General features: G+C 38.6%; 1 protein-coding gene across 3 annotated transcripts in view; it reads right to left on the bottom strand.

Annotated features, from left to right (window-relative positions):
* The window catches only part of Ubx (ultrabithorax), a 205,318-nt gene that overhangs the window by 121,993 nt on the left and 66,600 nt on the right, over positions 1-16,725 (bottom strand). For all 3 annotated transcript variants that reach the window (XM_025301043.1, XM_011150519.3, XM_025301042.1), the window contains one exon: positions 9,322-9,730. In XM_025301043.1, coding sequence (XP_025156828.1) covers positions 9,414-9,730 — 317 coding nt within the window. In that variant the 3' untranslated portion in view covers positions 9,322-9,413. The remainder of the gene's footprint in view (positions 1-9,321; positions 9,731-16,725) is intronic.

Here is a 16,725-nt window from a genome sequence, read left to right on the forward strand (position 1 = left end):
AAGATTAAAAATTTCTTCCTTCAGGACTTTCAGTCCATTTGAGAGAGCGAAACTTTTATGCGTGATCAATTTTCTTTTTTTAATTCCGGAATGTTCATGTATTAATACGTAAAATAAATTAAATTCAGCGTGTTAGGGACGCGGCGGATCGAGTCGTGGACGCTTGTTCAGCTTCTTCTGTAATAGAATGAATGCACGTGGTGCCTTGTCCGGTAACACGCACGTTGAGTTTGACCGTTGATGGTGTTGGTATCTCAGAATATCAATAGTTCACGCGACGAGCGAAAGGGGTTAGGAGGATTTTACGTGGCACGAGAACTAACATTCTGCATTACCGGTTTTAATTTAATCCTTTCCGTTTCTTCTTTTTTATTAGATTAATAAAGTAAGAACTACGGAAGATTTCTAATTAGTAGATTGTGAAAAAAGACGTATCATTACGTCAACTGGCATATATGTATATTCAAAGCACTTGTGACAAATATCTTTTTTAACCATAAGTTTATTCGCTTTCGTTACAGATGAATCAACGTAAGTAACATATTACCGAGTCCAGGAGACAATTCTTCAGGATTTTCTTCAAGACTTGCACGACCCCTGTTACTCGGAAATTGTTTACGCACGCTTGTATTTCATTTACGTCGGTGTTTGCTCTTCGGCCTAGAATCACTTCGCCTTTCCAGGAGTCCGCGATGCCGTGAAACTGAATTTGGCGTACGTACACGAGCATCCTTTCCGGGCGCATTTATCAGGATTTTTGAAGGAAGCTGGAGCTTTTAAGCTTCCCATAAATTCTCATACTTAAAACTCGCAAAAACCAGAAACACGATTCTCGATGTGGCCTTGCAAAACAACGTTATACATTCCGCGTAATTCGCGAAAAGATGCAATCTGCTTTGAAAAGAGACGAACGTTCAAGTTACAATTTCTGGAATATATCAAAAACAACAAAGTGAATTCGATTATAGCATAGATATCGGGCATAGCATATCCATATCGTAGAGAGAGAGGGATTTCACTTGTCCTCTGTTCCAAATTAATTTCAGCCAATTTTCCTTTACAATACGATACTAGTGGGATTTATTTACAAAAATCGTGAGAAATACTCAAGATAAGACGCAAAAAGATAAAACAACTAATCCTAGCTGCTTTATTGTACATGAATTAATCCGAAAAATGCGCATGGGTATGCTCGTGTATATGCGTGTGAGGAGTGAAAGAGACAGAAAGAGAGAAAGTGAGAATAGGGAGAGGGGGGAGAGAGAGGGAAAGAGAGAAAGAGAGAAGGAAGGAGGGAGGGAGAGGAAGAGGGGAAGGGGGAGAGAGAGAGAGAGAGAGAGAGAGAGAGAGAGAGAAAGAGAGAGGAGTGAAAGCAGAAGAGAAAAAAGGGTTGAGAATTGGGCACGAAGCGGTTATTATCTATCCCTCTCGTTACCACAGGTTGCTCGTAAAACGGTCGCATCAAGATGATGTGCTGAAGCGGGATGGTGTGCGGAAGTGTAGGTAGGTATGGGTAGGTATCCTCGTCGTAGTCGCATACTCGCATAGCACTACGGGTAAATCCCCACCTCTGGCCATACTCGTTGGTTATATCTGCAGAATATCACGCGGAGTGCGAAATGACGGCTGCGTCTAGGGGGCCGTTCGAAAATCTCAGTTTGCGATTTTCCATGTGTACTTGCTGGATTGTAAGTGAAAATGTATATCGATACTTTGTCCCTGTGCTGTATAATTTTTAATTATACGTGAAGAGAAACTGTGTAGTTTACTGATGATTTTATCTCTTTTAGTAACAAGAGAAATAAATATCATGTATATATATATATATATAAAGTAAAGAGGTTGGAACTGCAAAAGTCGCGTGAAATAAATGTATCATGGAGGAGAAAAATCGCGATGATATATCATATATTACAATATTGTCTAAGGCACATATAGGACAGGTACGACTAATGAGGCATATATCGTCGAAGCCCTAACTGATGAAACAGTGGGAGGTTCGAGGAGAGGTTCGGATTGAGATCGAATCGTGAGTTTTTTGTCCGGACGACGACGTTCACGAGCGTGAATTGCGCGAAACCCCCGCGGAGCAACAACGCGCATCGTCTCGCGACAGGGGGCAGCACCAACACCGCGCCATACCGATATTGTATAGCGTGTAGTTGCTACGAGCAGCCGCTGCACCAGGAACTCATAAATCTCCAGGGATATAGATGGCTCTAGTGTCGCGTGAGGTTGCAAGTTACCCCATGCAGGGTGCCGTGGAACGCCCTCCCGTCCCTACCCTATTCCCCTTACCCGGCCCACTTCACAGTCCCTCTCGCTCTCTCGACATCGCCCATCCATTCCATGACCGAATTACCGGAATCCCACCTTCCGGGCTGAAGGTGGGCTTTTCGAGACGAACGACACTCGTTCTTCAATACTGGTCAAAACGCATAGATATTTCGAATAGGACGGTCTTCGCACGCTTGGTGATGGATTGGTAATAAGTAATGTAAGAACGTCGTGGTCGTTGAAAATGAAACAGTTTTATGAAGCGGTGGATTAGATTAAATTAAATTAGATTAAGTTTAATTTAGTTAGGATTAGTTAGTTTAAGTTGGCTTAGACCGATGCTTATTCGTCTATTTTATGCAACTTGTGTTTTCCGTAATTAAAATTATCTTTTTTATACACAAATTGCGAAATTGAATAATTGTATTTAAAAATTGTACCGTGCGAAAGAGGCGGAGAAGCACGGTCATAAGTATAATAAAAGAAGAAATGAAAGAAAGATTTGATAACACATTTTATACAATATCAAAATTAAATTCAATAAATTCGGTGACTAATGAAGCAACTTTAGCATATACAAAAAAAACTGAAAGTATGCATATAATGATAAAAATGAATTATATTCTGGTACGACTCCCCTCAATATGAAAGTAAAAAGAGTATGTGAAGAAGCTTGAAGGAATGTGGAGTAGGATGGGAAAGAGAGGGGAGAGGAAGAGAGAGCGCGAAGTGCCCAGAGACCAAAAAGCCAGAAACGAAGCTAGCCAGCTAGTCAGAGAAACGAGAGAGGGCGACGTTTGTGATGAATCACTTGCTAGAAATGAGTAGGAGCAAAAGAGAGAAGAGAGAAAGGTGAGAAAAAGAACAATAAGAAAATATTTTGCAAAAAGGACCACTTTAGGATGCACTAGAGAGAGAGAGAGAGAGAGAGAGAGAGAGAGAGAGAGAGAGAGAAAGAGTTTGAAAAACTGACTTATTTACACATAACAAAACTGAAATACTTCACTAAATTTTTACATACTTTTTATGCTTCTGCAATTTTGTTGTTATATATAATCTGATAAGAAGAAAATAAAAGAGAGATATAATATTGTAGAGAGATATAATATTGTATAAAGGATATAATGTAATAATAATATTTCGATAGTAATAATAATAGTTCGATAGGACATTTGAACAATATAGTTTTATATTAATATCAACGTGAAGAGTGTTAAAGTACATTAAGATCTTAAATAACTTTTGAGTATTTATTGAATTTTCCAAGATGCATCAAAATTTATAATTGAGAGATTGGCGCACACCACCAAGTAAAATACTTGGAACTAACGTGCTATCAAAGAATAACAGCCGACAAGATGTAACCAATCGCTAGCGAGAAAACTGAATCCTTCCCGTGGGCATGTCGAACAAATCTGAGGGGTCGGCTTGCCGTCGCCGAGAAAATTGGGTTCGTCTTACGGACCTACGGGGGTGCACAAGTAAAAGAAGTTTCAGTATCATCAAAGACCGTCTCGACTCCATGCGTTTATACGCACACACCGATAGGGCTTATACAGAAGTTGCGTTCGCTCGGTCACGGGTAATGGTTTTACGAGCGTCAAGGGTGATATAAAGAAAATGAAAAACACACCGGCACTGTTGCCAACATGCACGGCATATAACTAACTACGCTGCCACCACGTTCTCTCCTTTCCGCATCTATTTCTTCTTAAATTTGTACAACTAGAACAAAGTTCTTTTCTTAAAATACTGCCTGATCCACGTTTGCATCTCCAATGAAAGGCGTGGCAATTAATTGTGCAACTTTCATATATATATCAGTTATAACATTTTTTCAAAGAGAATCCGGAAAGTGGATTTATACAGAAAACTGTAAGACTAGATACGCGTTGTTAACAATATAAATATAAATATCTTCAAAAATTTTTATTATAATTTTTTGTTATAAAATGCTGTTCAAACAAAATAAAGAATGATAATTTGTTCAATTCTTTCTCTATGTAGATACAATCCCTCATAAAGTAACTAAGTATTCTGTTTTTTTTGTGAATTTTTGGAACTACTGAGATAACAGCAACCTACTTATTCATCGTAATATTGAAATAAGCTTTCAAAAGTTTGCATGAAAATTCACTGAATTTGCTTGTGTTGGATTGCGTCTGTGTAGATTTTACATAAAGAAAGGGGAAGATTTTATGAGAGTTGAGTAGGGTATGATGATGGTAGGGGGTGAAAGGTGCCAGCTAATTGTGATACACTCTGCAGGGAGTCACGTCGGTGAGTGAGATGGTTGTTCGGCTATATAAACTTTGAAAGAGGCGGAAGTGTGCGAAGTACCGTGAAGCTTTTCACTTCTTTTTGTATTATGTTACTTTCCTCATTTGCTCGCAGAACTTCTAGTTCATCATATCCGTGTCCGACACATACGTCGTCTTTGAAAATGTTTTACGTTTCATGGCGAACAAAAAATTATTATGCACATTTCGTTTGTATCATAATAAGGAAATGTGTATACACACAACGCGAATTTTTAATCAAATATTATTTCCGTCATAGGATCATAAAACATATAAATGGAGAACCGATAAATTGAGTAAATAATATATGTTACATAAGCGTAGTCAAATAATATTTAACCAGTTCCATTTTTATTTTAATGCAATCCTGTATTACTTGCATAAAAAACTGCTTAAGAACAGGAAATATTAAAAAGAATTAAATAATTTTTTATCAAAATATACAATTCTTGTTACGGCAAAAACATATATACTGGTACAAAACTATGTGAATTTTAATTATCATCTCGAGAATTTTTAATTGATGTATATAAAGTTATTTCTTTTTTATTTTAAGTGCTGTTATACGCACTCTGTCGAAAAAGAGATGCTTATTTAACTAATTATATACTATATACTATTAAATAATTATATACTAATGGTTATAAAAATATATAATTTTATAAAAAAAAATAATTCGCGCGGAGTACTATATTAAGCAACTGATTATTGAAAAATCAAAAGCTTATTCTTATCTTTTAATGAATGAAAGAACGTATCAAAATTTTTTAAAGAAATCACAAAGGAGATTTGACATGCAACTGCTATCTTAAAATTTTTCTAGGACGACCGCGTTCAAGATAGGTCAAGGTCTAATTGCAGGAAGGAAGCAGTTAGGCCCGGTTGAAGTCGTTAAACCAAGTTTACGAGGTGTTACCGAGAGCGTAACCTGTAAATCTCAGAGGCAGTCAAGAGAGAGAGAGAGAGAGAGAGAGAGAGAGAGAGAGAGAGAGAAAGAGAGAGAAGGAGAGAGGAAGGGAGAGAGGGAGAGAGAGAAAGAGAGAGAGAATAAAAGGGAAGAGAGGGAGCGTGCCAATGGCCGCCCTTGAAAAGGCCGCGGAAAAGGCAGTGGATATAACTGGGGTGTAAAAACGTAAAACTACTCGAGCGCTATAAATGCTTTTATAGATCATAAAACGTCTTCCTTTACAACCAATAAAAAATCCTGACCCTGTGAATTTGACAGGCGAATAAGCGAACGGGTGTTAGAAGAGACAGTGATCGCGCATCAATCTGCAGAAATCACGTTTTACTGCGCAATAAAATCACGTAGTGTCGATACTTTACTTCCTCTTCATGGGACTACGAGTCACGGGTTTATTGGATTATTGACCGATAGCTCCGACAATGCATTCACAGGGAAAATGTGAATAGCCTGCCGACTCAGCGGTGCGCGTTTGTACGACCAACTCTAACACCACTTGCGCGCCGGGAGCAGGAAGATCATGAGTTACTATATAGCCACGTCGATAAAAACAAACCATAAAGCGCATTACCGGCGATCATCGAACTACCGTTCAGTATATCTTGCTTGGTGGGTAGGAGCAACCTCCAAATTAAGTTATGTACCGATTGAGATCGGTAAGGTAGACAAAATGTTGCCGACCGAGTAAATCCGATCCGTGCTGCCACCTATCATGAAGACGGTTAAGTGGTTCTGAAATAAATACTTCGCGGAGTACTACACGGAATAGGAGTTAAATTTTAAGTTACATTTGACGTTTTTTGCATGTTTTACATATATTTACTGAAAAGTAACCTAGATAATATACAGTAATTTTTGTGTCATGGAACAGCAATAAATTGGCACAGAGAATGACGGTCCAACTTTAGAAAATAAACACCTACAACTTAACCACGCCCACAAGCGGAACGACGAGCAGCCATAACTAACTAATCCGGAACCTTCTGAAACCAATAGATGGCATCGCTGTATCCTTCACTGTTACGCGTATATACCATACATAACAATATAAAATACATTTTAGTATATTTTGGCGGTAATTTGACAACTTTTGAGTTCCAATATTGTTTACAGTACGTTCGATATTAATATAATGTTAATATTATTTTTTTATGAAATAGAATTTAATAAATTACTAAGTTCTAATTTTCTAAGCCAACCAGTTCATCTTTTTTTATAAATTAGTCATAAATATATGCACGAGATAAATTTGAAGATATAACAAAGAAAAGTAAAAAATATATATAACGAATCATATGTTTTGAAAGAAAGAAAATAGATACTTTTATAATATATAATGATTATAAATTTTTTCGAAGATAAGGAAAGAATACATTTTTCATAGTAGCCATTATAGTAGAAATATCACTAGTAATATGGGCTCTCCCCAAATATTTACTATTCCACTAGTGTAAACATATTTCACTAGTGTATTGCACAAGCGTTATAAATGTTCTAGGTGCTTCGTCATGTTAAGTGACATATAGATATTAATAAATATAAGATTTTTACATAACTTATAATTTTATGTAATTTGTAGTTTATATTGCAATAGCAATGGAAATCAGAACTAAATAAGATTTGCAAATTTAATTAATGGCATTTACTTCGTAATTTGTTACTTGACTAAGTTTCAATTGATTGCATGAATTTAATGAATCATTTATATAATAATAAATTGACTGAGAAATTAAACTTGCAAAAAAAACGTTTTTCGGCTTAAGCACAAAACATCGTCATTATATACAAATGTATATTCGAGCAGATTTATTAATCATATCAACTAATATATTAAAAATGTAGCATGAACAATTTAGAACCAGATTTTCGTTATAAAATATATGTTTTAAGTAGAGATTGACAATTCATCTCTGAGCATTCCAATAAATATATAGTTAGAATAACGTAATATTTATTGTCTAAGAACCGTTTATTGGAACGTTTAATAAAGAAAGCAATGATGACACGGGCTGTAACGATGACACGTTAGCAATAATGATTTTAAATATATGATTATCCTGACAAGAACGATTAAATAAGCACGATCAAATAAGCACGATCAAATAAGCACGATCAAATAAGCACGATCACATAAATATCAACGATGAAGAGTTATTTAATCATGATTCCAGTGGCGTACAATTACGGCGCAGTCCAGAGTTAATCGAGAAATCGCCTTGCTACCGTAATATTACGTGTAGTCGGGGCAAAATTTATGTTCGAACTTCTTCGTCGCCTGAAGATACCGAAAAAGAGATAGCAAACGTTCCGCTAGGTTTCGAAGAATAAGAAGTTTCGATCGAAGTTTTCTATCTATTTCCTTTATATCGCGAATATTTTAAATATCTAGAAAAATTAAAAAAGTACACGATAACCAATATTTTCTTTTGTAACAGTTAATATTCTAAAGTTTATATTATATCGTACGAGATAGTAGAAATAATCTTTTAAATTATATAGAGCATTTAATGAAATAATTGATATAACTTACGAGCAATTTCCAACAGTTTAATAATGAGTTTTTTTAAACAATTGATAGTTTTTTATCAAATTTTTAGGAACGACTAGAAAATTCTGACGACTATTGCGATGGGCATTTTATATATAAAAACTATACTTGAAAAAAATAGTTAAATCTCCTCATAGGTAACAATAAAAATGTTTCGTTTTAGAAAATACGTGAAACGTAAAAAATATATATATATATACATATCTCTCTCTCTCTCTCTCTCTCTCTCTCTCTCTCTCTCTCTCTCTCTTTCTCTCTGAATAGTAATCAGAAAAATGTATAATTTTTTTCTAAAGTTTCCTAAAATTGGTATAGTGATTTTCAAAAGTATTTCTGATGTTCCTTTTTTGTTAGCTTAAACACGATCGTAAACGCCAGAGTCGTGCCGGCAATAAATCTTGTAAAAGTGCGAAAAAAAAACGTTTCCTTTAATAGCTACTATTATCTGAATCGAACAATTCGAAGGGTCAGTCTGTTTTCTATGACTACATGGTCGATCCCCAACAAAAAATACGAATTATGCAACGGATTTTCTAGGGCAGTAAAATTGGCGCCGCTTTCATGGTCTTTTTTGCCTGACTGCTTTCTATTTTTTTCTTTTGAGTGACACGCCTTCGAGTTTCAGGTCTATGGCACGTATCTATCGTTTTATTTTTCTTTCGTCGGCTTTGTGTGTACCTAATAATATCTGATTGTGCAGCTCTATACTATTTGCGATACAAATCGTCATAGTTTGTTTTTATTCGACGATCACTTTGAGCGTATTATATAAAGGAATGTATGCGCAACCACGATAGAACCGAGAATTTTTCTGCTCTCCACCGGCAAAGAGGCGATATATATACAATAAACGCAACATAACATCTCAAGTTTGCGTCGTTGCTCGTTCCCTTGGGGCGCATGTTCAACGCCAAGTAAACACACGCGAACGGCATAACTTAGGAAATTATGAAGACACGTTTGCACGCGGTTTATCCTCATTAAGCCCGACGACTGAGTTTAATTTTTGTCCAGCGTTGCTAAAAACTCCACTTTTGTTTTCAACAACGCTTTTCAGAATTCACGCGGCTGTTATTATTTTAATGTGTAACATATGATGCTAACTGTTGCGCATCCTCTTTATTTTCTCGCAAACATACTGGATTGCGATTGCGAAGACAACGATAATAACTGTCTTCTGGAGAAGTTCTTTCGGAGAAGTTCTCGCCGAAAAAATTATGAAAATCACTTACCTTTAATATAGCTGCGTACATTGCGGTGCTAACAGAGGGTGGTGTGGATTGTTGGTAGGGTGATCTGGGGGGCTCCGATGCAGGGCGTACCCCTAGTTGCCCCCTTCAGGACCCCCGCCGCCCCCTTGCTGCTGATGCGCAGCCGCCGCTGCTGCTGCCGCCGCTTTCTGCGCCTGCGCTTGCTTCTCTTGCTCGTTCAACTCTTTGATCGCCTGAATCTCCTTCTTCAACTTCATTCGCCGATTCTGGAACCAGATCTTGATTTGCCGTTCTGTCAAGCAGAGTGCGTGTGCCATCTCGATCCGCCTCCGCCTGGTGAGGTAGTGGTTCGTATGGAATTCCTTCTCCAGCTCCAGCGTCTGGTAGCGCGTGTAAGTCTGTCGCCCGCGCCTGCGCATTCCATTCGCTCCTGCGAACAACGAAATCGGAGTTGTAGCAGACGCTCTTTGTTCTTTTCTTATGCTGTGTATGTCTAATTCTTTCTCCTGCAAAAATTGTATGTGAAGTAGCGGTCGAGACGTATTAACTGATCGCTGTCAATATACATAACCCGAATTGTGTTTTTAAGAAAGCGTTGAAAAAGTGTTGAAGAAATTCTTATCTTGCAAATGTGTGGATTGTGTTTCTGCGTGAAGATAATTAAAATATTTAAGATTTAAAGAGATTAATTTAAATTTAAAATTACGATAATGTTCTTTTCATCAGCAACGTAACCAAATCTATATGATGATGTTCTTTAATAGAAACTACGTTTGTAGAATTCATTAGCTTATCATTGCCTCTCTTGCTGTTTATCTCGTTTTAAAGCGAGTCGATATCTTTATGCGAGAGCTGCTCCTTAAGATATTTATTAAAACGACATTCTAATGAATTTCTGATATCCCGCGGCGCTTCGGTGCGAATATCAGACGTAATGATATAAACGAGACATGTGACGATAAAGAAAATGCGTGAACGACTTACAGTATTCCAAGTATTCCATTCCAAACTAATGAGAGAAAGTAAAAAAAGTACACGACAACAAGTAGGTACTGTCGAGCAGCCACTTAGGTACAGTAGCAGAGTGAGTATCGATGGTAGAAGCACAAGCTCACCTTTATCGGCTATTACTGCCTCGTAAAAACCTTCCCGTTTCACCTTTGCAACCGGTATTCAACCTAAACCAACCCCTTTTGTCGGTCGTAAGCGGTCTCGCTTCTTTCTATTTTCACTCAGATATGGTCGATAAATATTGCGTAATATGTAATTAAGTACCCGCGATATTACGATTTCTAACATATTGACTTACTCTTCTACTTCCATGTTGATTTGTTTAAAATAAATTTCCGCAATTATTTAATAACCAAGATTAAAAGTTGATCACGCATATATTTATATAAAAAAAAATTAGGAAAATCTAATTATATATAATTTCTTATTTCTTATAAGTCTTTCAACTTTAATACAAAATATAGCTACTCAATAAATTCGTCTCCACTTTATAGCCATATTTCCCAATCTTTTACAAACAAAGGCACAAAATCACACAATGCTTGATTTACGCACACTCTATCGCAATTCCAGACGACCATTGTATCTGCATCCTATCGGTACACTGAAATCGAGTTTATATCGGTGTGACGTTTATTATCGCGACGTAATCACAAGTGGCTTGCCGACCGAGCTACGATCCCTCTGCGTATCTCTTTTCGCCCTCTTTACCATTCTGCAATACTCCCATGATTCTCATTCCCGGTTGTCATGCCGGCGCAGCACGGAGGGGCGAGAAATTATGGCTTAGCATTTGTAACAGTTATTTGTCACGCGGATTCTGTCAGGTCTGGTTCCTTTCCATCCCGAGATCTCTTTTCAGCGGAACACTATATATAACCTCGGAATTATCTTACATATTTTATTAACACGCTCCAAATTCTTTTAAAGAACATATGATGTGATAAGAGCTTTAAACTTTGCTGAATTTATTAGAAAAATAGAACATTACGTTTTATTCTCATATACATATTCACAAAGTAACATGCTGTTCTGCATTTGTTGTATTTATTGTTATGTACGTGACATTTCCGTTGTGAGATTTTTGTAGAATCCATGATATTTTCTTCGAGGATAGTTTAGTAGAAAAATATTTCTTGTTTTATATATTTATGTACATATTTGTATATTTTACATATTTATTATGCTTTATCTTAAATATTTTATCACGTGTTTTACATTTTATAAGATTTATTTTTACGGATGTTTTCTTTACTCTACTTTTTTAATTTATTTTATGTAGTTTTCCGGTTCGTACATTTTATGAATATATCAACTATTGCGACATTCTTCTCGTATAAAATTTCAGTAATGGGATCGCCAACCAAGCGAAATTAGAGGATGGAATACCAAGATTATCGTACATCCCGTGAAGTAAGAAGAGGTGTATATGGCTGCTTAACCGAAGGGGTGGATAAATTTTATGCTGAGATCCTGAAACGCTTTCATTTGGGGGAACAAAGAAAATCAGCAAGGCATATCAGAGGGGATTGGTCGGCTGAAGAGCAAAGCGAGAAAACCGTGGAGTACGTTTAAAAAAGCGGAAAAATATTTCGATCGTTATTCACGCCTTTCTTGAAAAATGTTCCCTCATATTTTCCAGGAAATTTCAGCTTCAAGCAAGCCTTTACCCGACATATTCTTTTCTGAAAAGTCTGAGCTAGAGAGAATTGAAAAATTTAATACATCGCATTTTTCTTGTATTTTATTGATTCTTAAATGTTGTATCAACAAAACTTTTAGAAATATTATTATTGTACAATGATTATTTTATAAATTTATATTTGAATTATTTCACTATTTTTCTCATCTTGTTAAGAAATGCCAATATCAAATAAAACAAAAATAATTTTAAAGAATGATAAATATATTAAAATATCAAAATATATATCTAGGAAGGTAAAACAGCAACTTATCTGAATAAGCAAAATTGTAACAAGTGATCAAAAGTTTCCCTCAGCTCGTTGAGAGAAGCTTCAAATGCGAACTGAAATGCCGGTTGAAAGGGATCTACCCAATTCCGACGTATTCGACCATAAACTGAGGCAGGGAGCGACTTAACTGGTTGCCAACTCTAATAAGAAGAGCCAATACATTGATTGCTGCTAGGGATTTGCCGGTATAACTTCGCAAAACACGATGCCAAAGTATCGGTATCCCTCACTCCTTTCCCGATTCCCTCTACTACGCACTACGCACACGCATATACAGAGCCGAATCATATACGGGACCAATCAAATCAAAGTAAGTGAATTGGGTCCATGAAGGACTTCCCTTCTGAAATATTTCCTGTACGTTCACCCTCTCAAGTTTCTGCAACAGTGGACAGTTCTTGCACGTAAGACTAATGGTACATTAATCGTGGTAACCTGTCATGTTACTTGCTTCAAATTAAATAATGTTCAGTATCGATGTAAGAGTACGTTATACAAATACTTCTCCACAAACTTGGCCGCAAGAATTAAGGGAATGGATATGGTTACACATACAATATGTAATGCCTCTTTACATTAAAGGAATATTGGTGCCTGTCGATCTCCGATGAAAACATACTCTCTATCGGTCATCCCTATCCAGGTAGAACTAATAATATATATATACTAAAATCAACAATCGGATTGACAGAAAGAAGAAAACAGTACGATATAGGAATATTGTGTAGAAAAGAAAATGAAATCAGGTTGGTAACCTAGACGACTAGAGCATTCCCTTAAGAATTAGTCTAATTAGATTCACCTTTTTTTTTTTGCGTACAATCTAGAACAATTTTCCGTATCATTTGAGGCGTTACAATTCGTTCACGTGTCACCAGTTTCGGTGTTCCGGTGCCATTCGAAGCGCGCTCACGCCCTCGAGGAACCCTGTTTGCGCGCGGTACGGGAGTACCGGAGACACTTGGTATGAGGAACGCGTAGCTACGCAGCAAGATCGTAGCTCAACGTGGGATATACCCTCCTCCAGCCTTGCCAAGGTAGGTAGGTAATCCTCTCGGGGGCGTGAGTTACTGCCTAACGTCCCTCGCGCTTTACTCTCTTCTCTCCCACCTTCTACCGCACCTCTCCCTCCTACGTTTCCCCTCCTTTCTTGCTTTACCAGGACCTTCGTCTCGTTCCTGCCGGGACGTCTCCTCCTACCTACTCTCTTCTTACTCTCTTTCCTCTCTTAAGGGATGCCGAGAAAGCACTGGGAGAAAGTTGGAGGATGGTTGGCGGACGAAGGGAGACGGTAGGATGTTGCTACGTGGCACAGCTGGAACGCATTAGTCAACCGTAATTAATAAGTTATATACAACGGAGACTAACGAAGAGCGCGGCGTTACACTGCCACTACCGTTTCTCTTTTAGGGGAAAGCCAACGCGGTCTTTCGGGGTATGACGACGGAAACCTCAACAATCGTAAATACATGTTAGAACCTGATGGCATAAATAAACTAAGGGTTGACGCTCGCAAATGAGCAACAGAGACGACGCAGTATTTCATTCGAAGTTAGTGCTGGGAGCTAGAAGTGTGACTAAATAGATAGACAAGCCGCTTACAGAGGAGATTCAGCCGTTTTGTGCAAATATAACTACTAACGTTTCTTCGATAAAAAGCAAGTCGAAATAAGTAATCTAAATTTCAATGCCGAATGTAACAATAAAAAAATCAAATAATTGCTATAATTCTTTATGTATTGTGTTACTGAATTAAAAGATTTGAATGATATACTTATAATACGCGTACAGCTGTACACATGTGACGTAACATCAAGTCACAGCATTGCAAAGCAAACAAAGAGCAAAAAAATCACTAACATTGCATACGGTGGATTCATGTTTTCCAGTGACTTTTTGATACCATGTGTTATGCACGGAGAAAATAGTAGAGTCTGAGGGAACCAAAGTGGAGAGCACATGCAACCTCATAGATTGCGGATTGGCTACGAAATGCAGTGATCGATTTAGGTTAGCTCGTTGCGATGAACCCGTTGTTAGGCGCAATCTCAGTCCGATAAAACGGCGCGGAATACGTCGGCGAAATTACGCGGTGCCAGCGAAGAATGTCGCTGGCAACCAGTGGGATATACCGTAAGAAAAACAAACGCGGCAATCGAGAATAAGATATCGGTTGTACGTGCGACCACTTTTGAATAAGCCCACAAGCACGCTACGGGCAAGGTGGCGACATTACTCCCACGCAGGCGAAGTGTCTCACTGAGCCGGAAGCAACGAGACGACGAAAATTTATTAATACCCATACTGCGTACAGCTCGTCCCGAAATGATGTCCTGAGATTCACGTTACCACCATTGCACATTATTATTAATAACTGATAGTATCTGTCCTGTGCGTTTTATTTGGAAATGCGTCTCGACGTGCATAATATGGAAATGGCTTGATAGCGGCCGAGAATACTCTCAGCACGTTTCTGAATTACGTGAGATCGTTTCAATTCATCCAACACCATGCCTGATAAAGTAGAGGAGAGATGCTGATTGGTTGACAATCCATCGAAACGTGCAATTAATCGTGAAGAAAAAAGAATAGCCGGCAGAGATCCCGACGATAAGCTCGCGTGTACCTTCGAAGAAATTTAATTAACGCACACATGCGAACAGAGGCTGCCCTTTACTCTCTCTTTCTCTCTCTCTCTCTCTCTCTCTCTCTCTCTCTCTCTCTCTCTCTCTCTCTTTCTCCTTCATCTCTCGCAACCTAAGAACAAACAACGTGAACGACATCTACAAAACAGAAAACGGGGGTGAGAGAGGAGGTTGTGAGTGGAGATGGGGAGGGTACGAGGTGCTCCTCTACAAGGAGCCAGCTGCTACTCGCGGTAACCGTAATAATTATGCAAAGACCGAACGCAACGGTGCATCTCGAACGAAAGGGAAGAAGAAGGAGGATGTTCCAAGGAACGGAGTACAAAAGGAGCAAGTCGAGGTAAGATGGTGGTGGAGATGGCATGCAAAGGAGGCTCGCGTAGGTAAGCGAACCGAGCCGGTTGTAAGGCGACACCTCGCGGCTCCGTATATCTTTCTCCTTCTTCCTCGCATCCTCCCACCAGATAGAACCGACCGGCTTTCCCTTTCTTGTTGTTCTTCGTTGCTGTGGATTTCCACGTCTTTTCCGAATCGTTATACGCTTGTTTCTTCATGCAAGCACCTTGCAAAGAGGTGCACGATAGTTCGCGATTCACCGTCTTCCCCACTCTGCAGTTTTTATCTCGGGCGTTCAAAGCGTCCGTCAGTATCGCGATTTTGTCCAATAAATTTACACTCCACTTTCATGAAAGCTCCCGTCGCATTCAGGATTCCGGGATACTTCGTGATACGCTCTCGTAAAGAAAAATAATCGTCCAAGAAGGCGAGAGCCTAAAAAGGCCAGTCCGAATAGGATGCAGTGATAGAGGGCCCGATAGAAGACAGGTAGGTAACATCGCAACACCCTCTAACGAAAGGGATCGTCTGTCTTACTTACATTGTCGCGCATCTATAAACTCACACGGCCGGTACACGCACACGAGGTCAACACGCGTGCATATCCGTCGTTGTATGAGGTAGGGGGGACATGGTAGTACCAGCGGGCAACCGACCCACGAACCATCCATATATCTGCGTCCTAAAAGGAATTCCAGAATATATTTTACATATGCTTTATTGCCGCCTTATTTAACTCTACGGGCACGGGTCTCGAAGATATACCACGGCGGATGCGCGCGCACGCATCCTCTCTTTCTCCACAAAGAACTGCGCGAATTAACGCTTGAAGTTTCGCGAAATTTTGCTACATAATTCTAAAAATCCCTCACACAAATTATCAGATGCGTGAGCATTAGTAAATCAAGTAATGGCAATTGCTAAGGCTAATTGTTCCTTTCTGTCGGAACTCATATTGCATTCTAGAGATAACTCATATTGCAGTCACACATCTTGCTGTGTTATTCAGTTGATAAATTACAAAGAAGTGAAAAAGTCAGAGACAAAGTTTCGAAAAAAAACTTGAGATTAAAACTTCATCTTCGACTTTCCATAGTTTCGATTGAGAATTTGATATGATGGAATGGTATATTTTGAATTTTTCGCGCACTTTGCTTCATAATTACGCATGTCACGGAAACGACATAACCTATGTGCGTCAACGAGTATTGAGTCTAAGTAGACTAAGATTTGATAATTTGTAAGGAGAACTACGAATTGGCAGCTCTTCTCGTATTCTTTTACAACACGGGGGTTCCTTTTAGAGCGAAGCAAGCCACAGCCACCATCCAGGGCAGATCTCTCGTGATTCGATGAGGCCCCGGGGGGCCTATCAGTACGTACAAGCGCGGTCTTGGAAGAGGGGAGAGCCGGTTTCGACGAACAAGACGCCATCGTACGTTCAACCCGCAAGAAACTAT

Source organism: Harpegnathos saltator, unplaced genomic scaffold (genome assembly GCF_003227715.2).
Source record: "Harpegnathos saltator strain DR-91 unplaced genomic scaffold, Hsal_v8.6 scaffold4, whole genome shotgun sequence".
Classification (NCBI taxonomy): domain Eukaryota; kingdom Metazoa; phylum Arthropoda; class Insecta; order Hymenoptera; family Formicidae; genus Harpegnathos; species Harpegnathos saltator.